The sequence below is a fragment of the Tupaia chinensis genome, unplaced genomic scaffold (assembly GCF_000334495.1).
Source record: "Tupaia chinensis unplaced genomic scaffold, TupChi_1.0 Scaffold144899_1, whole genome shotgun sequence".
In the NCBI taxonomy this organism is placed as follows: Eukaryota; Metazoa; Chordata; class Mammalia; order Scandentia; family Tupaiidae; genus Tupaia; species Tupaia belangeri.
Genome location: NW_006204759.1, coordinates 4,334,289 through 4,357,469, shown reverse-complemented (window position 1 = coordinate 4,357,469; position 23,181 = coordinate 4,334,289). Strand labels below are relative to the sequence as shown.

At 42.4% G+C, this 23,181-nt stretch overlaps 1 protein-coding gene and 1 pseudogene across 1 annotated transcript in view; both read left to right on the top strand.

Annotated features, from left to right (window-relative positions):
• The window catches only part of ZZEF1 (zinc finger ZZ-type and EF-hand domain containing 1), a gene marked incomplete at its 5' end in the record, with an annotated part of 151,332 nt that overhangs the window by 82,681 nt on the left and 45,470 nt on the right, over positions 1–23,181 (top strand). The window contains 9 exon segments of the mRNA XM_014583836.2: positions 934–1,082; positions 3,284–3,524; positions 6,535–6,614; positions 9,085–9,178; positions 11,010–11,478; positions 13,021–13,185; positions 19,255–19,374; positions 20,553–20,714; positions 22,313–22,442. Coding sequence (XP_014439322.1) covers positions 934–1,082; positions 3,284–3,524; positions 6,535–6,614; positions 9,085–9,178; positions 11,010–11,478; positions 13,021–13,185; positions 19,255–19,374; positions 20,553–20,714; positions 22,313–22,442 — 1,610 coding nt within the window.
• Positions 762–18,212, top strand: LOC102479308 (myosin regulatory light polypeptide 9 pseudogene; annotated as a pseudogene).

Sequence of the window (23,181 nt, the reverse complement as noted above, 5' to 3'; positions counted from 1 at the left end):
TTTATTCATTTATTTTAATTTGACCAGAGAGAGACACGGGGGGGAGGGGCAGGGGGGAGGTGAGAAAGCAAGCCACCAGGGCCGGGACTTGAACCATGGTCAACCCTGTGGGAATGTCCAGCGCCCTAACCACCATGCCACCTGCTGGCCCCATTTGTTGAGTTTCTCTAAAAGTAAAATATCATAGAAAAATTACATAATGGAGAAAAGCTGAAGGAAAGTAGACTCATTCTTGATCCTAACACCCAATGATAACTACCTTTTTTTAAATGCCAGAGAAGATGTGAACTCACTAGAGAGAGAGGGAGAAAGCACCCCTCACAATGGGCTGTGGTCATGCTGCAGTCCCTTCTCCATTTCTCCATCCTGTTGGCATTTCGGGTATGCATTTCTGGTGTGTTTTCAATCTGTCGAGGCTAGGAGTGAAACTGCAGTCGGCCTTGTGGGGTCTGGCTCCTTTCACCAGTAGGCTACAGGACTGGCCCTAAAGATGAATGTTAATTAATACTTTTATTTATTTCTACCCAGTATTTTTTTCTGCATCTATTTGAAAGCACCTCTATGGTGGATATTTAATGATTATTTTTTACAAAATTAGATTTACAAATTATAAATCTTTTCCTGTGTAAGTATTCCTCAATAGCTTTCTATTATGCCCTAGAGGTGAACACTTACTACACAGATTACTCATTTCAGAGATACTCTGTGCTTTGTAAAGTGGTTCCACAGAGCAGCAGCATTTCAGGATCTACTGATCCGATCTGTGGTAAGTATTTATGCAATATCACAGTTACATTCTGATAAATGTGAGTGAATTTCCTCCAAGTTCTAATAATGTCTAGATTTTTTTTTTTAGCCTTCTTTGCCAGTTTAAAGGTTCTCCATGTCTCAAGGAAAAAACTTGAACTCTCATAAGCCTTCTTCTCTTTCCAGAGTTAGGAATTAACATGGCAGTACCTCAGGCAAAAATGGCTTTAGTCCTAAGCTCCCCATTGTGGAAACCTGTCTTCAGGCATCAAATTTGTCCAGAGTTGGAATTAGAAGCAAGCTGGCCCACTCACCCACACCAGGATAGTAAAGAGGTATTCGCTCTTCTGTTACCTTTCTGTTTGGAGTGGAAACCGTTTATTTGCATTTGTTACTTTAAATGATAAACATTCATGTTTGTATCTTGTCACTCCCATTGAACTGTTAGGTCCCTGAGGGCAGAAGCTGTCCTTGTTCATCGTTATCCCCACTTGTACCACAGGGCCCTGAGTAGAGTGGGTGTTCAGCAATACCGAATGCGTGACTCTTCGGTAAATCTCCCTTGATGGAGTTATCAGACTCACAAGTCGAGCCTACTCCTAGTGCCTGCTGAGTCAGACTTTAGAGCCCTTGGTTTGTGCTGTACCTTTTGTTCTCCTTGGAACTGTAGGACATTACTACTCAGGTGCATGATATTTTAAAAACTAGACAGGTTGGCCCTCCGTCTCTATTTTTCATCTCTCCTGCCCTCTATTTCTGTTCTACTTCTCCTCTTTACTCCACCACCCCAAGTTATTCAGTAGCTAATTGCCAACTCCAGTGGCTTTTTCTCAGCTTCTGTTCTCCTTTACCTCTCTGAAAAACTTCGCTCCTTCACACCCTCTCTTCTGGTTCCATGACAGTCCACTGTTCTCCTCTCTCTGACTGCTCCATCTGCCTCCTTCATTGACCTCTCTTATTCCTTCTCTCGAAAGAGTAGGCTTTATTTAGGCTTCCTTCTCTTTCTCACAACCCACAGAGTCTTCATCTTCTCTACTGTCTTCTGTCACATCTGTGGGAATAATTCTTAAGTATCAGTTTACAGCGCTGGTTCTTCTCCCAGGCTCTAGTTATGCATCTCCATCTTCCCATTAGGCCTTTCATGCCCTGAATCCATTAACTCAGAAGTGTAAAGCTGGGCCCCTTGCAGTGGCAGAAGCGGTAGGGTGCCTGTGTGAGACTGGGAGCACTGACAGGCCCAGGTTCCATTCCCAGGCCAACCGAAACTAGCAGGGTGCAGTAGTGTGTGCCTGGTAGTCTTGGCTGCGTGTGAGGTTGGGGTGGGAAGATCTTGACGTGGCGAGACCCTGTCAAAAATGCCTCTCTCAGGCCAGCCTCATGCACCATGTTTAAACACCGTGCATTGGGAGCCAGATTCCACATGGTCAACCGCTATTTGAATCCCAGTTTGTATGACTTGAAAACTTGCCAGGTACATGTTCATTTGTGCCCAAAATCCTGACAGGAAGGAGAAATGGAGAAAAAAGGGATCGTGATGTGACCACCCCTCACTGGGAGGGGCTTTCTCCCTCCGTCTCTCTGGCAACTAAAAAATAATAATTAAAAATAAACAACAAACAACCACTTCTGTTTCTCTCTCCCCTTTCCTTTCTCTCATTAAAAAGAAGAAAAAGAAGAGAGAAGTATAAAAGCAGGACTGTCTCGCTGACTGCTTGCTTCTGTGGTTGTCATTATTGTATCTTTAGGCCTTGAGCTACCGCTCCCTAACAGCCCCTTTCTACCTACCTCGTTCTCACCCTTCCTATGGATTCTTCCCGTGATGTCCATCTCCGCCCTTTCCACTGTCTCCATCTTCTTCCAGGCTCTCTTCTTGCTCCTGCATTATTACATTGGTACCTACCAAGTTGTTTTTTTTTTTTGTTTTGTTTTGTTTTTTTTTTTAAATCACTGCATTATCTTGTCATTCTACTGCCAAGCACCATTAATGGCTCCCGTTGCCCACAGGGTGAAGTCTAAACTCCTCAGTGTGACAGTCAAGGCTCTCTACAGTCTTTCACCTTACCTATCTGACTCTAGTTCCCACCACTCCCCAGCTGTGACTTCAGGCCAGGTCAGTCTCCCCACTGACTCTTAACCTCTGCTAATGATTACGTTCCTCAGGGCCGAGACTGCCCATCCTTTAGGGTCCAGCCCAAAGCCCATATCCTCCAGGAGGCTTTTCTTAATTACTTTAACCTGCCAGGCCCTCTCTCCTTCGAATTCTCAGCATTGGGTGTCCCTTCTAGGCCTTTGGCACTTGATAAATCTTTTGCTTTATGCTAGTGCTAGTTTTAATGCTTTAATATTTTATTTGTGTTTTTCTTTTCTTTAACCCATGTATCTATCTGGTCTCCCTAAGATAGACTTAAACTTCCTGAGAGTATGCGCCGTGTTTTATACCTCTGCTTTGGCGTAGTAGGTGCTCTGTGAGTTTTGGGTTTTTTTTTTTTTTGAATGAATGAATACGTTAAACATGGTGGTTTCTTTTTATTCCCAGGTTAAGAACATCCCTGACGACCCCTGCCGTCATTTTCTCCTTGATTTTGCCCAGTCAGAGCCTGCTCAGAACTTCTGTGGGCCATATTCAGAGCTTTTCAAAGGATTCATACAGGCATGTAGAAAACAGGCCCCAAAGACAGATATAGTTGCTGGTTCTGCTATTGATCAAGCTGTGAACGCCACCTTTGCTGCTCTGGTGTATCGCACTCCAGATTTATATGAGAAGCTGCAAAAATATGGTAACTTATATTACAGGGAATGTTTTGATCTGAAGGCTAATCGCCACATTTTAAGAAAAGCTATCTTAAGTGGAAAATCTTAAAACATTTTAAAATATAAACACGTTTCTGTAGTTGTAATCTTTACCTTATTGAAAGCTTCATGGCCAATTTATCGCTAGCAGATTGTAATGTATGGCAAATAGCCTTAAATTTCACAATTAGCAAATAATTTGTTTTTACCCAGAAGTCTCATGGAAACTGCCAAGAACTTTAATGGAAAGAAACTTTAACTTGGGTCATAGTCCCAGCTCAAAAACACAGAAGTCGTACGGCTCTAAGTTAATCTGACAACATTTCAGCAGCTCAGTTTCTGCATCTGTAAAATGGGTGTAGAGTTGATTAACACTAACATTCTAAGAAATTCCAATTAAGACCACAGATGTTTCAGTTATTGAATGTGCTAATAACCAAGAAGGAAAATGTAGGTATTAACGCTTGACTTCAGACTTGCAGCTTCTTTGTAGCCTCATCCCTGCTAGGCTTCCCTTGTTGATAGCCTGCTCCTCACTGTTTCTTTTCCTCGTGTCCCCCAGGGATACCATCTCTGTATTTACTGTATGTGTAGCCTGCAGTGTAACAGGGCCCACAGGAGGGAGAGGCTGTCTCTACACTTATGCTCATTCAGGGTAAATAATCCATTTCAAACCCTACCTGAAGGTGAGGTCTGCATTTTCCCAAGCACTTTGGGAAGGTGTGTGTTCTTTCCACAATGCCGATGAAATAAACAAAAGCAAATGCTTCCTTCCATTAGCGTAGATCGTGGAGCTTCTCGTGTTATTGTTATTATTGGTACCGTTATCACTACCACCTCTGTTGCGATATGAGTCCTTTGGGTCTTATATTACAGATTTTATTTCCTGGTTGCTAAAACATCTCAATTACTCCCTTAAATATTAATATGTTCTTTTAAAAGTTGCTTAAAGAAATAAAACTACATTGAGACCTGAGTGATTTGTGGAAACAAATGCCATATAAGAGAGTATGTCTCTGCTAAGCAATGGAGGTGGGAGTGGTGAGATAACCCATGTGGCTTTGTTATATATACTTTTGTAATCAAATTATAGTAAGAAAGCTAGACGATCTGTATTACTTAAGAGAATGTTCAGTGGAGGGATAAAAGCCTCATGGGTTAAAAGTTGAAAAAGGAAGTCTTCGGACATCACATACCTGTTAGCGGCAGGGAAGCACTCAGCCAGATTTGGGAACTGGGACGCCCTCACTGTGTGCACGGGTTGTTCTGGAATGCCTGCCTTCGCTGGTTTGAAGAGGACAGTTTGTCACCATTCTTCCTGTCGCTGTCTTTGTAGTACAGGTCTCATCTCTAAGGACTACCATGAGCTCTTTAAGATCGAGCTATGTGGACAATGGTCTTTATTAGCAATTTTGCTTATCTTTATATAAAAATTGGCCACCCTTTGGGGCAAGAAAAGTAAGAGTTTTTCAGCTAAACTATCAGCTGCTTAAGGGCAAAGACCAGCTCTCTTTTGTCAAGGGTGTATTTTTGGTGCCATTTATAGAGCCTGGCATGCTATGGCTTCAGTAAATATTTACTATGTTATAGATTAATGCAGCAGAGTACTTCACACTGTTAGAATTTATTATATTTTGGTTTTTACATGAAGAGAAGGGAAGGCCTTATAGGTCTTTCTTCACGTGGTTTTCCCTAATTATCGAAAAATACAGAGAAATTACACAGTACAGAAAAACTTAAAATAATTATTAACTGCAATCTTACCACTTAGCACCTTTATTGACATTTTTCTATATATCTACCTGGCATTTTATCTAGGTATATTCGTGTATGTATATAAGTATATGCATATATTCATCCATGTTTTTAATATGTATACTCATTTAATTTCTTTTTCTTTTTTTTTACTTTTACTTTTTTTTGCTTGAGGGTGTGCATGCTTGTCAGAGACAGAAGGAGAGGAGAAAGCACCTTCAACGAGGCCCCAGTCCCTTTATCTCTGCCTCCGTTGGGGATTTTGGACATACATATGCATGCACCTGGCATGTTTTTCAAGCCACCAAGTCTGGGACTCCAACCACAGTGTGACTATGTGGATCAGCTGCCTTAACCAGACCACGGAGCTGACCTTATGCACCCATTTTTTTTTTTTTTAAGAGAGAGATTTTTTGCTATAGAGTGTGTGTGCTTGCTAGAGAGACAGAAAGAGACAGAGAGACAGAAAGTGAGAAGTCACCCCCTCAGGGGATGGCTATGCCATAATCCCTTCTCCTCCATTCTCCTCTTGGGATCTTGGGCACACACACACACACACATGCGCCTGGCATGAGTTTAAGCTGGCAGGTCTGGGACTCAAACTGTGGTCAACTATGTGGGAGCCCAGTGACGTAACCATTCCATCTGCTGGTCCCTGTACTTATTTTAAATAAGATAATTTTGTCTATACTATGTCATAACATGCTTTTTAAATTTACCGTGAACTTTATTCCATATTAGTAATAATTTTTACTCACTTTTATTTATCTATTTTTCTTCCATTTCTCCATCCTGTCAAGATTTCGGCTACTCACATTAAACACCAGTGTTGTTTTCCAAACTGCCAGGGCTGACATGTGAACTGTAGTTGACCGTGTGGGATCCAGCTTCCAGTGTATGGTGCTTAACCATTGCACTGTGCAGCCAGCCCCTTTACCCACCTTTAATACAGTGATTTTAATTTTACCTTTAGTATTTTTTATATTGTAATTTTAATATTTTACTTTACTAGTAAATATTACAGATATTATTAATTGGGAAAAAAATGGTTTGAAGTAACACAGAGTACCCATGATTTTTTTATGATTTTCCCCAAGCATTTCTTACCCTCTCCCAATGTGTGTCAAGTGTACTTTTTTTTAAACTTTTTTTGTTATACTTTAGAAGATACTTTGTGCTTAATGTTGCAGTGGTGAATGGAGTTAACTGAGTGTGACCTCTTCATTCTCCTCCTTTCCCCAGTACACAGTGGGGGCAAGGTCGCCCTGAGTGAGGAGTTTGCACAGGTGTATTCCTTGGCAGATGGGATCAGAATATGGATGGTAAGGTTTCCCTTCGTATGCATTTTTTATACACTTTTGGTTTTCCCGTCACTAGATTGTGAAATTTAGATAAGTAGCTCTCATTTCTGGGCTATAGCCTCAGGAATCTTTAAAAATAGTTTGGTGATGAATAGATATGAAATAGTTGAGATTTTTCCAAGGCTTTAATTTGGTAAATGTTTAAGTTCAGGGTCAGCAAGGTTCCATTGTGCCCTCCTTCCATCTTTTAGTGACCCCAAAGGCCACTGGAACTAGTGCCAGTTTTAAGCAGAAGAGAGACCTCTCAGGTCTACATATTAGAAAAATGATTCTGCACCCTTGTTTGTGACAGCAAGAACCTGGAAGCACCAAATGTCTATTAGGAGGAGAAGAAATAAATTGTATGTTATGTCACTGTATAATACTTTATCCGTGTAATATATAATACTATATTACAATGAAAGTGAACAAATTATAGCTACTTGTATCTACGTGGATGACTCTCACAAATTTGGTGATGAGCAGAAAAAGCAAGTTGAAGAAGAATGCATAAGTACGATACTGCTCATATAAGTTTAAACACAAACCATGTCTATGTTAATTATGTAGTAAAATTACACAAATGCTTGGAAGTAATAAACACCAAATTCAAGAGAACCGTTTTATTTCTTAAGCAAGGAGATGAGTGCCTATATGTTAATGTTACTATTTATATATTTACATGCATTTTTAAAGAAGTATTTATTATTATTATTCAGTTTGACCAGGGAGAGAGAGAGAAAGCTGCTAGGTCTAAGACTCGAACCATGTGGTCAGCCATGTGGGAGTCCAGTGCCTTAACCACCATGGCACCTGCCAGCCTCAGTGCATCTAATGTATAGTACAGTTGGCCCTCCATATCTACAGGTTCTGCCTACATGGATTCAACCAACTGTGCACTGAAAATGTTTCATTTTTGTTGACATGTGTGTTCAGACCTTTTTCTTTTCATTGTTCCTTTAAAAATACAGTATATACAGTATAGCAGCTATTTATATAGCTTCGCATTATATGAAATAGAAGTAACCTAGCGATGATTTAAGGTATGCAGAAGGATATACATAGGTAACATGCAAGTTTTCTACCATTCTATCTAAGGGACTTGAGCATCTGTGGATTTTAGTATTGATGGGAAAGCCTGGAACCAATCCCTGCAGAAACCAAGGGATGACTGTTATTGAGAAAAAAAATCTCCAAGTGACTAGGTAGAGGATAGAACTGGATAGCAGAAGACTACTCCCAGTAGTTAGATGAGGGTGGCTTCTGCAGTTTGGGAGGTAAAACAATGAATAGGGTTCTATGATCATTGTGAGTGGTGAACAGGAAGGAGAGATTTAGGACAACTCTTGAGTTCCGGGTGGGTGACTTGGAGGGTTGTAGAAGCATTGATCAGGATGGACAAAGTGGTTTTGAATTTGGAAAGAGGGAGCTAGATTCAGATAGTGACATGTTGACTATGAAGGCACCTAGGTTACCTAAGACATCTAGGTAGAAAATTTAGTGAATGAAAGAACTTAAATGGCTGATACTTCATAGAAATGAGAAATCAAGGATGAGAACACACACACACACGTTTATCCAGGAACAAATAGCCTTGGGCAGAACCCCATGACAAGTATATAGTTGGTACCCAGTATATACTGGACAGGTCAAGACCAAAATGAACAGCGTCTCTCAAAAGAAGCTAATTGGCATCATGATCAGAATGGGACGAGGAGAATCAGAAGGATATGTTGACAGAGAAACCAAGGCAGTGGTAGAAGTTTAAAGAAAAGAATATCTGGTAAGTCCGGTACTGTAGGCAGCCCAAGTAGGAAGGATTTAGCAGTTAACACTGCACATTGTAGATTATGCTCTGGTTCAGCACAGGACAGACTGCTGACAGACAAGAGGCCAGCTTTCTCTCTAAAACGTTGGCCTCTCATACATCACGTGTGACCTTCTACCTGGGCTTTCAGCCTTGTGGCCCATGCTGTGACCATTACCTGGTCTGATACTAAGAACATCCTTCTGCCTAAAAGTCTCAGCATCATTTAGAGGCGACCCTTCTTTCAGGGTAGACTAGAAATCAAATTTTGGTGCAACCTCTGCAGGAAACTGGATGGGTGACCCCAGTAAGATCCTTCAGTTCTCTAGACCTGAGCTTCTTTACCTGTGCTAGGCAGACTTTAGTAAAGGTCCCATCAGCACTAGTGTTCTAGATTTTTTAAATAATAAGGTCAAATAATGTATAGTATAGTTGAAAAGAAGATAATTTTGCAGATACATCGTTAGACAGCTTCAAAGTCCGGATGACTTCTAGGATAAATAAAAGTCCTATGTCCCCAGTAGCTAGACAGTAACTGTACAGTACTCCATGATCCAGCACCACGTGCTTCTGAAGTAGTTTGCTGTGGCTGCCTTGTGCCCTGTCTGGACAGCATGATTATGTGGTGCAAATCTTTCCCCCCAGTTAGAGATGAAGCAGAAGTCCCTGATGAGCCTGGGGAATGAGGCAGAAGACAAACGCAGTTCAGAAGCTGCTGAGACCAACCCCGAGAGCCTGGGTGAGTGTGCCAATGCCAGCTGCTGTCATTTCAGAGCCTGGAGAACCAGTAAGCCCCCCACCCCTGATTATTTTAACTGAGGCTTGTCGACCTAGGGAAAGCCGTACAGGCGCTGAGTGTCATTTTCAAGGGTGTACCACAAAGAGAGAAAATGCCACAGAGGAGTCATTGTTAATGAGCTCAGTGGAGCATCTTTCTCATTGCTTCTCATAGGAGGCATCAGATGTGTTTGAGCTGCATGTTGTTACTGTTTTTTGTAGAGGTTTTTACCCGAGGGTGCATGCGCTCTTCAGGGAGAGAGCGAGATAGAAACAGTGAAAGGGAAAGTGAGAAGTCACCCTCTCCCAGGGGGAATGGCCACACTACATTCCCTTTTCCTTCATTTTCCTCCTGGGATCTTGGGCATATATGCACACACACCTAGTGTGAGTTTCAAGCCACTGGGTCCATGAGTCTAACTGTGATCAGCCATGTGAGAGTCCAGCAACATAACCATTATGCTATCTGCTGGCCTCTTACTTTTTTTTAAGAGAGATTTTTACTGTAGGGGGAGTGCATTCACCAGAGAGACAGAAAGAAAGACCCCCCCCGGGGGGGGAGGGAATGGCCATACTGCAATTCCTTCTCCTCCATTCTCCTCTCAGGATCTTAGGTATGCATGCACACATACCTGGTGTGAGTTTTAAGTCACTGGGTCTGGGACTCAAACCACAGTCCACGATATGGAAGTCCAGCGACATAACCATTATGCTATCTACTGGTCTCATGTTGTTACTTTTTAAAGTGTGCTCACACTGAATGTTTAGAGAAATTGAAGAATTACTATTCACTTGTTAATGATACAATGTTTATGTTATGTTTTTTATTTTGAGAGGTTTTTGCTATAGGGTGCATGCACTTGACAGAAAGACAGAGACAGAGAGACAGAAAGCGAGAAATCACCTCCCGGGGGGATGCCCATGCTACAATCCCTTCTTCTTCACCCTCCTCTTGGGATCTTGGGCACACATGTACATGTGCCTGGTGTGAGTTTAAGCCACTGGGTCCGGGTCTCGAACCACAGTTGACTACATGGGAGTCCAGTGACATAGCCATTATGCCAGCTGCTGGTCCAAAGTTGATGTTATTTTATTATTATTATTTTTTTTTTTTTGGAGAGGTTTTCGCTATAGGGCGTGTGCACTCGCCAGACAGACAGAGACAGAGAAACAGAAAGCGAGAATCACCCCCCAGGGGGGAATGGCCACACTGCAATCCCTTCTCCTCCATTCTCTCGGGATCTTGGGCACGCAAGCACACACAGCCGGCGTGAGTTTTAAGCCACCGGATCCGGGACGCGAACTGTGGTCGACTACATGGGAGTCCAGCAACATAGCCATTACCCTAACTGCTGGTCCCGATGTTATTTTTTTAAAACTCTCAATTTTTTAAGACAAGTATACCGAAGTGTTTATAGATGAATTAATGTGAGACCTGGGATTTGCATGGAAATAGCCCAGAGAGTAGGGAGTGCATAGGCTTAAAATAAGATTGGCCATGAATTGATCATTATTGAACTTGGGTGATAGGTACAGAGCAGTCTTTTTACTGTTCTCTCTGAATATGTCTTGAAAGTATCTACCATAACTTTTTTAGTGTTCTGACAAGATTTTGATTTATATAAGGAGATAAAATTTGATCCTATTCTATCAGTAAGCGTGTCTATCGTTGTATTAATTAAAGTGTCTCTTGCCCTAAATTGTGAAGTCTGAAGGTTGTTTTCTCTCTAAAAGTAGGCAATAAATTTAATTTTGATATTATTTTCATCATTATTGTTTTGTTTTGTATTTAGCAAAAGAGTGTATTCAGAAGAGTCTTCTATTACTAAAATTTTTGCCCACGGGCATGAGTTCAAAAGAAAGCTGTGACGGATTGGTGCCTGCCGAGGAAACTGATCATCTCCAGCCACTTGACAGGCGCCCGAGGACCAGCTCTGTGGTAGAAGAGCATTTCCAAGCCTCAGCATCTCCCACGGAAGCAGCGCCCGCTACCGCAGGAGACAAGAGTCCTGGCTCAGGTGTGCAGCCAAAGCCGCTGCCCAGGAGTAGCCCTCCCGTTGCAGAAGTGTCCTCTGCCACAGCTGACGAGCCCTCGTCACCCTCCACTCCCACCCGGCGGCCTCCCTTCACCCGAGGACGGCTCCGGCTGCTCTCCTTCCGATCTGTGGAGGAAGCCAGACCGGTGCCCACTGTAAAAGAGAAGTACCCTGTACTGAAGGATGTCATGGACTTCATCAAGGATCAGTCAGTCTCACACGAGAGGTGAGCCACCATCACCTTCCCTGCATTTTCTCTTTTCAGGCCATTGGCACCCAGTCTAGTCAGTGGCGTGATGTTCTTGTTAAAAATGAGCAAATGAGCCTTTTGGCCGGAACCACCATCTTCCAGTAATTAACCAAAATGACATACACAAAGCGAAAGAGAAGAGGCACCCAATATATGCTCTCTAGGCCTTTTAGAAAACATGGAGTGGTTCCTTTGGCAACATATATGCGAATCTACAAGAAAGGTGATATTGTAGACATTAAGGGAATGGGTACTGTTCAGAAAGGAATGCCCCACAAATGTTACCATGGCAAAACTGGAAGAGTCTACAATGTCACCCAGCATGCTGTTGGCATTGTTGTAAACAAACAAGTTAAGGGCAAGATTCTTGCCAAGAGAATCAATGTGCGTATTGAGCATGTTAAGCATTCTAAGAGCAGAGATAGCTTCCGAAAACGTGTGAAGGAAAACGACCAGAAAAAGAAGAAAGCCAAAGAGAAAGGTACCGGGGTTCAACTAAAGCGCCAGCCTGCTCCACCCAGAGAAGCACACTTTGTGAGAACCAATGGAAAGGAGCCTGAGCTACTGGAACCTATTCCCTATGAATTCATGGCTTGATGGGTATTAAAAATAAACTAATCTGTGGTCTATAAAAAAAAATGAGCAAATGAGATTTAGATAGATCAAGACTTATTTTTGAATATTTTAAGAAAAATTTTGATTTTCATTTCTTCTAAAGAAGTATTTTTCATTTTAACAGGTGTCGATTTTACTGTATGTAAAGTGTATCTCAAGAGCATGTAGTTAGTTTTTTTAAAAAACGGAAACATTTCTTTTGGTAACTGCTACTTATAAATATGTCTTTTCTTTTGGAGACGTTTTTGCAATAGGGCATGTGCACTCGCCATAAAGACAGAGAGAGACAGAGGCAGAAAGTGAGAAATCACCTCCTGGGGGATGGCCATGCTGCAATCCCTTCTCCTCTGTTCTCCTCTCAGGATCTTGGACACACATGCACACGCACCCAGCAAGAGTTTAAGCCGTAGGACCCGGGACTCAAACTGCAGTTGACTACATGGGAGGCTAGCAACATAGCCATTATGCCAACTGCTGGTCCCATAAATGTGTCTTATTTGAGCCCTGGGAGAAATCTAGGACTTGATATTTTCCAACAAAATTATTTGTCCATGAGCCTACATTTCTGGAAGTTTTGCATGTTTTAAGTTAGTGTGGAATTTCCTAAGAATTAAAGCTGTGTCTCTGTAGGGAAGTGAAGATATCAAAGTTCCTTTTTAATGAGTTGATTTTTGAAAATGGGTTGTGGGACTTCAGAACAATTATGAACTGATGTGTAATGCTGCTGAGTGCTGATGGAAAGTAGTCAACAAGTAGTGATGTTTTCCTGCATGGATTTCCAGTACCTCACGGGAGTATTCCCTTTGTGTTAATGTGGCATCAGAACTTAGGTGGAGGGTATGTTTTCCTTCTGCGCCAGCTCAAGAGTTTTCTGGGTGTTCCTGACTTCACTTTTGTCTTCAGTGTCGTAAAGGTTCTCTCCCTGAGGAAAGCCCAAGCCCAGAGCATCCTTGAGGTCCTGAGGATAATCCAGTATTGTGCAGAATCCCTCGGACAGCCCCATTGCTTCCATCCACCTTTTATACTTTTCCTGTTGGAACTTCTGACCTGCCAGAAAGATTTCACCAAGTAAGTACAAATGAGAAGTCTATAAGGAAAACAGAGGTCATTTTAAAGAAATCCTGATTGTCTTCTCTAATTAATAACTCCATCATTACCATGTGAGGTAAAATCTTGTATTTTTGATTAATTTGTTCTCTTATCCCAAGGAAAAATGGGCACCTGGAACATGTTGATTCCTCCTTGTAATTTAATCAGTTTTGTTTTATTAGGCAGTGAGAGGTGTATTTGTTATCCCCATACTCATCATTTGACTTCTGGATGTTGTGAGCTTAATGTAATCTTCACTTACAGTAAGGGCATTGCATACCTCACAAGGTAGCTCTAACATTCGCTCAATAAATAGTTTTTGAGTGTCTACCATGCCAGTCACTATTCTAGGTGTTGTATATATGGCAGTGGACAAGGCCAACCACAGTCCCTGTTCCAATGAAGCTTGTGTTCTATTGAGGACAAAGAGAGAGACTAGGTGAATAAACAAATATTAGGTAGTGATACCGCTGTACAGTGATTTAATAGTTCGAGTAGTCTGGGAAGGCAGACTGGGGCGATGACATGTGAATCAAGAATGAGGAGGGGCCAGCAGGTAGCATGGCTGTTGAGGTGCTAGACTTCCACATGCTCAACTGTGGTTCAAATCCCAGACTTGGTGGCTTTTTTTTTTCCACTTTCTCTCCCTCATTTCTCTCTGGTGAGCACACGTGCCCTGTAGCAAATTAAATAATAATAATAATAATATTGATAAATAAGTAATTTTAAGAGAATTATTTATTTAACTTTACCTGTTCATTATTATTATTCTCAATTTGACCAAAGAGAGAGAAAGAGAGAGTGAGGAAGCAAGCCACCAGGTCCAGAAGTTTAACCGTGGTCAGCCATGTGAGAGTCTAGCACCTTAATCACCAGGCCACCTTCTGGCGCCAATAAATAATTCTTTAAAAAAAGAATGATGAGCTGGGGCTAGCAGGTGGCATGGTGATTAAGGTGCTGGATTCCCACACGACTATCTGCAGTTTGGGTCCCATATCCAGGGGTTTGAAAATCATGACAGGAGGTACCAACAGGTGGCATGATGGTTGAGACGCTAAACTCCCACGTGGTCGACCCCCAGTAGCTTGAAACTCACACCAGGCACGTTTGTGTGCATGCCAAAAAATCTCAGGAGGATAGTGGAGCAAAAGGGATTGTGGAAATGTCCATTCCTCCTTGAGGATGATTTCTCACTTTCTGTCTCTGTCTCTCTGGTGAGTGCACGCACCCCATAGCAAACATCTCTCAAAGAAAAAAAAAAAATCATGCCAGGCACATGTGTATGGGTCCCCAAAATCCCAAGAGAAGAATGGAAGAGAAGGAACTGTAGTGTGACCATTCCCCTGGGTGGTGATTTCTCACTTTTCCCTCTTTCTTTGTCTCTCTCTGTCTCTGGTGAGCACACATGTGCTAGAGCAAAAATCCTAAAAAAAAAAAAAAAAAAAAGAACGATGAGCTAAAATCAGAGCAAAGAGCATTAAAGCAGAAGGAACAAGGCAAAGGCTCTGGAGTGAGGAATTAGCCCAAAGGACAGGAAGACAGCCAGTGTGGCTGAGGGGGAAGATGGGATGAGACGAGATCAGAAAGTTATGCAGGACCCTTATCAATGTGGTGTTTGGATTTTATACTGAGCTGTAGGTGGAAACAGCTGGAGATTTTTAAGACCAGGGGAACACACTGTAATTGTATTTATTGAAGAAACCTCTGGCTACTATGTGAAAATAGGTGGAGGTAACAAAAGCAGTTAGGACAGTGGTGCAATAGTGCAGGTGAGAGATGGTGATGGTTTGAATCAGGGAACATTACTGAAGATCGACAGAAAAGGATGAGATGCAGGTTTCATATAAATTAAAAAATAAATAAATAAAATATTTTAAGAGAGATTTTTTGCTCTAGGGTGCTGTAGAGACAGGGAGACAGAAAGCTAAAATCACCCCCAGGGGGATGGCCACACCACAATCCCATCTCCATTCTCCTCTTGGAATTTTGGGCACACACACACACGCACGCACATACACCAGAGTGAGTTTTAAGCCTCTAGGTCCTAGACTCAAACCGTGGTCGACTACATGGGAGTCCAGCGATGTAACCATTACACCATCTGCTGGTCCTGCAGGATCTATTTTAAAGGTAGAAATGTGAGGACTTACTGACAGATTAGACACAGAGGGTGAATGAATAAAGTAATCATGGGGAAAGAAGCTCCTAGGATTTGGGTTTGTGCAGCTAGGTGGACGGTGATGCATTTTATTAAAGGAAAGAATATGGGAGATACAGGTTGAGGTGAAAATCAAAAGTTTTGACTTAACCATGTTAAGTTTGAACTCTTCTTTGACATCTACGCAAAGATCAGAGTTTGAACTTCTGGAAAGAACTTGGGACTAGGGATAGAATATGGATGCCACCAGCATATAAATGGAACTTATAATCATGAGACCTTCTAGAAAGAGTGCAGAGATAGATGGGAAGGGGCCAGATCTGAGCCTTAGGAGTTCTTAGGAGTATTTAGATGTCAAGCAGAGAAGAAGAATTAGTTAAGAAGATCAGTACGCAGAGGCTGTTGAGGTAGATCAAAAACTAGGGGATGGTGGTGCCATAAAAGCAAGAGAAGAATGGACCCAAAAGGTAGGAATGATGAATTGTGTCAAATTTTGTGGTAAGAGTTGGAGTGAAATAAAAAACACATCGGCCTTGGGACCAGCAATTGGCATAATGGCTATGTCACTGGACTCCCATGTAGTCAACTGCCGTTCGAGTCCCGGACCCGGAGGCTTAAACTCACACCGGGTGCATGTGCATGCGTACCCAAGATCCCGAGAGGAGGAAGGAGGAAAGGATTGCAGCATGGCCATCACCCCTGGGGGGTGATTTCTCACTTTCTGCCTCTCTGTCTTTCTCTGGCTTTTTGGCGAGCACACGCACCCTATAGCAAAAACCTCTCAAAAAAAAAAAAAATTAGCCTTGACAGCAGTCTTATTGGAGCCAAGGGGCCAAAAGCCCATTTAGACTGGGTTGAGGGGAGAATGGAGATGAGAAAATAGAGAGAGATACCATATATAATTATTTCAGAAAATACGGCCTTAAGAACATCAGAGAAATTGAGGCTGGCAGGTGGCGTGATGATTAGGACTCCCACATGACTAATGCGGCAGCTTGCTTTCTTACCCCTCACCCAAACCCTCTCTGGTCAAATTTAAAAATAAGTAAGTAAATAAATAAAGTTAAATAAAAAAGAAAAAAGAACAGCAGAGAAATAGGGCAATAAGTGTAGAGTGTTGTGTAGTCAACTGAGGAAACTGAAAAGATATTAGAATACCTTTATATGCTGATGAGAATGAGTCAGTAATGAGGAAAAGCATGATACAAGAAGAGAGGGGACAGTAGCAGTTGCCTAAGTAGGAAGGTTGGCTTTTGATAGAATCAAGAAGGTTTTATCTGTGGTGGGAGGAAGAAACAGGACATACAGATGGTGTCCATAGAAATCAAATTTGGTTGGTAGATTTGGTGGTGCAAAAATGAAAGAATACCATTTCTATTTCTTTCTTTTATCTTTAAGAGAAATTTTTGCTATAGGGCAAGCGTGCTTGCTGGAGAGACAGAGAGACAGAAGCAAGAAATCACCCCCAATGGGGAATGGCCATGCCACAATCCCTTCTCTTTCATTCTCCTCTTAGGATCTTGGGCACACATGCACACGTGCCCAGGGTGAGTTTTAAGCCACCAGGTCCAGGACTCAAACTGCAGTGGACTACATGAGAGTCCAGAGATATAACCATTACACCATCTGCTGGTCCATCTATTTCTTTTTAATAAAATATGAGGCTAGTTATCAGCAAAAAATGAAGTTTGAGGGGTACTGGCAGTTTAAGGAGAAACAGTCAAGTTTTATTAATAGATAGTAATGAAAATTGAGTTATAAGCCAGTCTATTAGATTGCCTAATAATTTGAGTGCTTATTTGAGAATGGTGTTTGTGAGTTTGAAATTACACCAGTCCTCCTGGCTGTGTGGTGTTTCCTCCAGCAACATGTATCTGTTTTGATGTAGGTGTAAGATTTCTCGGGAAGTATACAAAGAAAGATAGGCAAGGAAGTTGATGTTTGCTGAGGTAGGATTACGATGATGAGCTATGGAAGCTGAGCTCAGAAGGGAGCAGAGAGAACACGTGTCAGGAATAGTAGACGGTGACCATGAGGCAGCGTAATGGCTTGGGGCTCATCGGGACTGAAGAAAATGCTGTTGTGAGAGTCCTGTAGTTGATAGCAGAATGAGAGGTTATGGTCAGAGGTGATGACACCACAAGGTCAAGGACATGACCTCAAAACTGTGATACCTAAGGACATGGAAAGATCATTGGAAGAGAAGATAATAGAGAATCAAGAGAAAATGGAATGGGATAACCACAGTGAGGGGACCACTGAAGTGTTTGGATTCTCAAGGCCGTGCAGGGATTTAACCACCACCATGTCGAGCAAAAGGGCAAAGACCAAGACCACCAAAAAGCGCCCTCAGCGTGTTTGCCATGTTTGACCAGTCACAGATTCAGGAGTTTAAAGAGGCCTTCAACACGATTGATCAGAACAGAGATGGTTTCATCAACAAGGAAGATTTGCATGATATGCTCGCCTCACTGGGGAAGAATCCAACCGATGAGTACCTGGATGCCATGATGAATGAGGCTCCAGGCCCCATCAATTTCACCATGTTTCTTACAATGTTTGTTGAAAAGCTAAATGGCACAGATTCATTAGATGTCATCAGAAATGCTTTTGCTTGCTTTGATGAAGAAGCAACTGGCACCATTCAGGAGGACGACCTGAGGAAGCTGCTGACCACAATGGGGGACCGTTTTACAGATGAGGAGGTGGACGAGCTGTACTGAGAAGCACCTATTGACAAAAAAGGGAATTTCAATTACATCGAGTTCACACGCATCCTTAAACATGGAGCAAAAGACAAAGACGACTGAGAGAACTTCAAATTCCAGCCAAACGTTCCTTATTGCCGCTCTGGGTATTTCTGAGATGTTTCTTGCATGCCCTTAGCTTTATGGCTTTTGCTTTTCTTCTTGTATTTATTCTCAGCCATTTTGGGCACACATATCTTTATAACAAAACTGGAAATGGAACTTTTTGTCATTTTCAGAACAGAAAATCGGGTAACTTACCAGCTCTCCTTCCTTTCAATAACTGCAGTCTTCACAGAGTCAATATATTTTCTCAGAAAAAGTTATTCATTCGATTTTTTCTGAACAATAATTAAACTTTATGATAAAATTTTAAAAAAGAGAGAAAATGGAATGGAAGCATCATTAACGTGTTTTGTTTTTGTTTTTGTTTTTGTTTTTTTTTGGAGAGATTTTCACTATAGAGCGCGTGTGCTCACCAGACAGACAGAGAGAGAGACATAGAGACAGAAAGCGAGAAATCACCCCCCAGGGGGGATGGTCACGTCACAATCCCTTCTCCTCCATTCTCCTCTCGGGATCTTGGGCATGCACGCACACGCGCCCGGCGTGAGTTTTAAGCCACCGGGTCCAGGACGCAAACTGCGGTCGACTACGTGGGAGTCCAGCGACATAGCCATTACGCTAACTGCTGGTTCCCATTAATGTGGATTTTGAAGTCACTGTGGTGAAAAGAATCAAGAGAAAGAAGACAGTGAGCCTGATGCTAATGTCTTCAATGAATGGAGACAGCAGGGTAGGTGTGATTGTGTGGAAAGGATTAAATGAGATAATTTGTGAAACATCATGAACATAATATCTAGCACTCAAATAACCAGGAGAGGAGTATTTTATATTAACAGAGAAAGATAAGTCATTGTCAATAATTGTCACAAAGAAAAATAAATCATTGTACTTCTGTTGGGTTACTGTCCTCAGCCGGCCCAATGGACCCACTTGCTGTTTTGTCGGTTACTTTATCATATTTGTATTCTGTTCCTGTGCCAGTTTATTTTGCTTCTTCACTCTTTTCCATTAAGGAATGATTATTAAGTGAAAGATGTTCTAACAATTGAGTGAGTCGGTGATTTCTTCTATTTTTAGCTATTTCGGACACTTGGAAGGGTGTGGTGCTGATCTACACAGAGAGATCCGAAACACATACTATCAACTTGTTCTGTTTTTGGTTAAAGCAATGAAAGGATTTAGTAACATAAATGACAGGTAATGGATAACTTTAAATTTCTAGAGAAAAAAAATTTTTCTGACTATAAAAGAAATTCATGCTCTGGGCCAGCTCATGACGTGGTGGCTAAGGTGGCCACATGGTAGATCCCACATGGCTGACCACACCGTCTTTGTCTCAGACCCAGTGGCTTGAAAAACATGCCGGGTATGTGTGTGTGCCCGAAGTCCTAGAGGGAGGGAGAAAGGGAGAAGGGATTGTGACATGATCATTCCCTGTGTGGGTTGCTTTCTCTTTCTCCTCTTCCCCCAACCCTCTGTAAGTGCATACACCCTCTGGCGAAATTAAAAAAAAGAAAAAGAAAAGAAAAATATTTTTTTAATGCTGAAAATGTAGAAGAGTACAAAGAATGAAATTAAAATGAAAATAACCTCTAATCATTGATATTAATGTCTAAGTATATTTTCTTCCAATCTTTTTTCTATGTAGTATGTACATTTTTTTTAAAAAAGAGAATGTATCTTGCCTAATCTAAGAATTACTTTCAGTTCTTGATGCATTAGGTGCAGTTTTAAAACTTGAATATAAAGCCATTTCCCAGGACCAACCCCATGGCCTAGCAGTTAATGCAGCCAGATCTCGCATGGCTGACTGCAGTCTGAATCCTGACCCTGGTGATACAGGCGTGTGTGCATGTGTGCGCATGTGCACAAACCCCAACAGGATGAAGAAATGGAGAAGGGGTTGCTATGTGACCATGCTTCTCTGGGGATGCCTTCTTCTGCTCTCTCTCACTCACCCACTTATGTATGTGCCCTCTAGCAATTAAAGGAAAAACTGGCATTTCCCCGTTTTCTCTTTCGTAAGTGATTTAGACATAAACCTTAAATCAGATGGTTCTTGGCTAATTTGGAACTGGTCCCAATCTTACTATTTATTGGGAGGTGACTTATAACTACTCAGCCCTTTATCATAAGCTTCCCCTGTGGTAGTCGTGGCAAGATGGAAAACTCCTTTCAGAGTTCTTTTGTTTAAACCGAGGAATATTTGTACATGGAGTATGAGAAATCTCTCTAAAAATGAACTCAAATCAGCCATGCGGAGTTCCCTTCTGCTTTCCAGTTACATAGAAACCAGGTCACTGGCTTGCATTGTATCTGTCGTCTCCATTGGAAATGGGCAGTTTGGATAACTGTCACCTTTATGGCGTCTTTAGGTCCTTGCTGCCTGCCTTATCCTGTGTTCAGACAGCCCTGCTTCATCTCTTGGACATGGGCTGGGAACCCAGTGATCTCGCCTTTTTTGTTGACATTCAGTTACCAGATCTCCTCATGAAAATGTCTCAAGAAAATATAAGTGTCCATGACAGTGTGATCAGGTAAGAGCGCAGCCCGGCATCCTGCAGTTCCTGAAGTAGGTGATGAGTACAGGGACCACAGCGTGGGGCTAAGAGCATGGCTAGACTATCTGTGTGATAATCCTGGCTTTGCCACATACTAGCTGACCTTGGCAAGGTACTGAACCACTCTGTGCCTCAGTTTCCTCATCTTTAGAGCTGGAGTCAATAATGGTACCCATCTTTGAGGCTTGGAAGATTACACAGTTGTGTTTTCAGATGTCTAGAGCAGTGTCTGGTGCAGAGCAGCGCTGTGTAAATTGGTAGGGGTGATATTGTGAATCTGAGGATGAGGGGATGCTTTGCATTTTTAGAGATCCTGTATATTGGGTTGTCGGAAAAATCATGAGGTTTTTTTGTTTGTGTGGAAAAATGTTATGACTTTTCTGACACCCCAGTAGCTTGCTGAATTGCCTTTTCTAGTTTGTTGTTGTTGCTATTACACGTATGTGTTTCATTAGTCGCTGTAGCCTCTTGCACACTACAAGGTCTTTGAAAAAGATATGTGAAATTGTTTTCTCCTTTTCAATTTTGACAAGCATCTCTCTGCCCTGCTCACTCGTATGTAGAAGAGAATGGGAGATGAAAAGCAAGAGTTACCAGGAGAGGATTGGGAGGAAATAAGTGAATGTGTCAACACTGGGTCAAGTCCACTCTCTCTGAAGACATATTTTGGGAAAGGGGGATAGGAATTAAGGCTGTGTCTCATTTTAACCTCACCATTGCCCTGTTGTCAGATGGCACTGTTAGAAGAGAGAGGGACAGGACACATTGCTGGAAGAGGGACATCAGCATGCTGTCCTTCCTCATTGCTTCAGGCCTTGCCCATAGCTGCACGAAACAGTCCTTGAGAGTAGAACCGCACCCTCCACACCCATCCCTCCTAACACCCCGCCCAAAGCTGTGAGCAAGGAGGCCTCTTAGAGGCGATGCTGGAACCTGGAATGAATGAATGTGTGTTTTTATGGCCGCTAAATATTTTACATCTGCTACGAAGCAAATCCTTCGCTTCCATTCTAGTTGCTAAAATGAACTATAAACGAAACTTACAGAAATTTGTAATTTTATATCTTAAAGGAGTCTATGAAGTGATCCATCTGAAACCCTTTATTTGAAATGAAGAAACTGAGGACCAGGGCTATGTAATGTGTCAAGGTCAAAAGTGGCTAGTGGCGTAGCTGAGGTCATAGGGTTTCCTGATTGTCTTCTCAGGCTTGTTCTGCTAGGACATGCTGAGTATGTCCAAATCCAACTTCTCTCTTAAAATCACTTTACTTGGCCCCAATGGTAGCTTTTCCCCAAGTGGTTCTCAAGTGGAATTATGCTATAAAGGTTCAACCTTTCAGGCTCTGATTCCTCACCCACTGTAGTCAAATCTGGAAAGCACCATTCCCTTTTATTGGTATATGTGTATCAAATAGCTGATAGATCCGGCAGCTTTTAAGAGCAACTGACCTTTTCCCCTCAGCAGTTTTAAAATGTTCAAGATGTTAGACCCATAGGACCGAGAGTCCGCTAACCAACACTTTCCTTGGTTCTTGGTAGAGGCATGCTTTTCTGTCTTTATGTCCTTTTTTCAGCCAATGGAGTGAAGAAGATGAACTCGCTGATGCCAAGCAGAATTCAGAATGGATGGATGAGTGTCAGGATGGCATGTTTGAGGCCTGGTATGAAAAGATAGCCCAGGAAGATCCAGAGAAGCAGAGGAAAGTAAGACCTCTCAACTAGATCTAGTCATCTGAAGTGATCTGCTGGGAGTTTGGAGAGGAGAGTCTGCTGGGGCGGTGCCGGCAGGCTCTCCCTAGAGGGCTCCAGGTGGCATTTAGTACCCTGGTGTCTGATCTTTAACCCAAGGTGCTGTCCTGATTTGACCACATTCAGAGAGCAACTCCCTCCCAGAGAGCTAGACTCACATGAATTGGGGTCGTGAGACTGGTGTATGACAGTAGGTGCTCACTCGTTCATTTCCAGTGTGAGAAAGCGTCACTGAAAGGCCTGGGCTCTCATGTTCTCTTCCTGCAGGCAGGTGACATGGAAGCACCGTTTCACCCAGAAGGTTGTCCGGTGAGCAAGGAAGCAACTGGATCAGTTACATGATCCAAATGTGTGAAGGCATCAGGCACAGAGAGCCTGCTGTGTCACCTCCTCCCTAGGCGTTGTATCTGTCACTGTCACACATGCCAGGTGTCCTCTGCCTCACAGTCATCCATTTGCTGAGTTCTGAGCACCTACTATGTGCCAGTCGCTTTGTTCACATCGCCCCTCTGTGGTGCTTGGAGGGAGCATGCCAGCCAGCCTTTGTGACTTTTTCCCTCTTGTATGTTCATGTCTGATGGGGAGCCATTCTCAGTTCTTAGCATGTCCTGGTCCACTAGGATATGGTCTTGTAGTATTCTGGTGATTTCAATTTAGTTCCTTCACTTTCAGACTATGAAAATGTGTTGCCTAA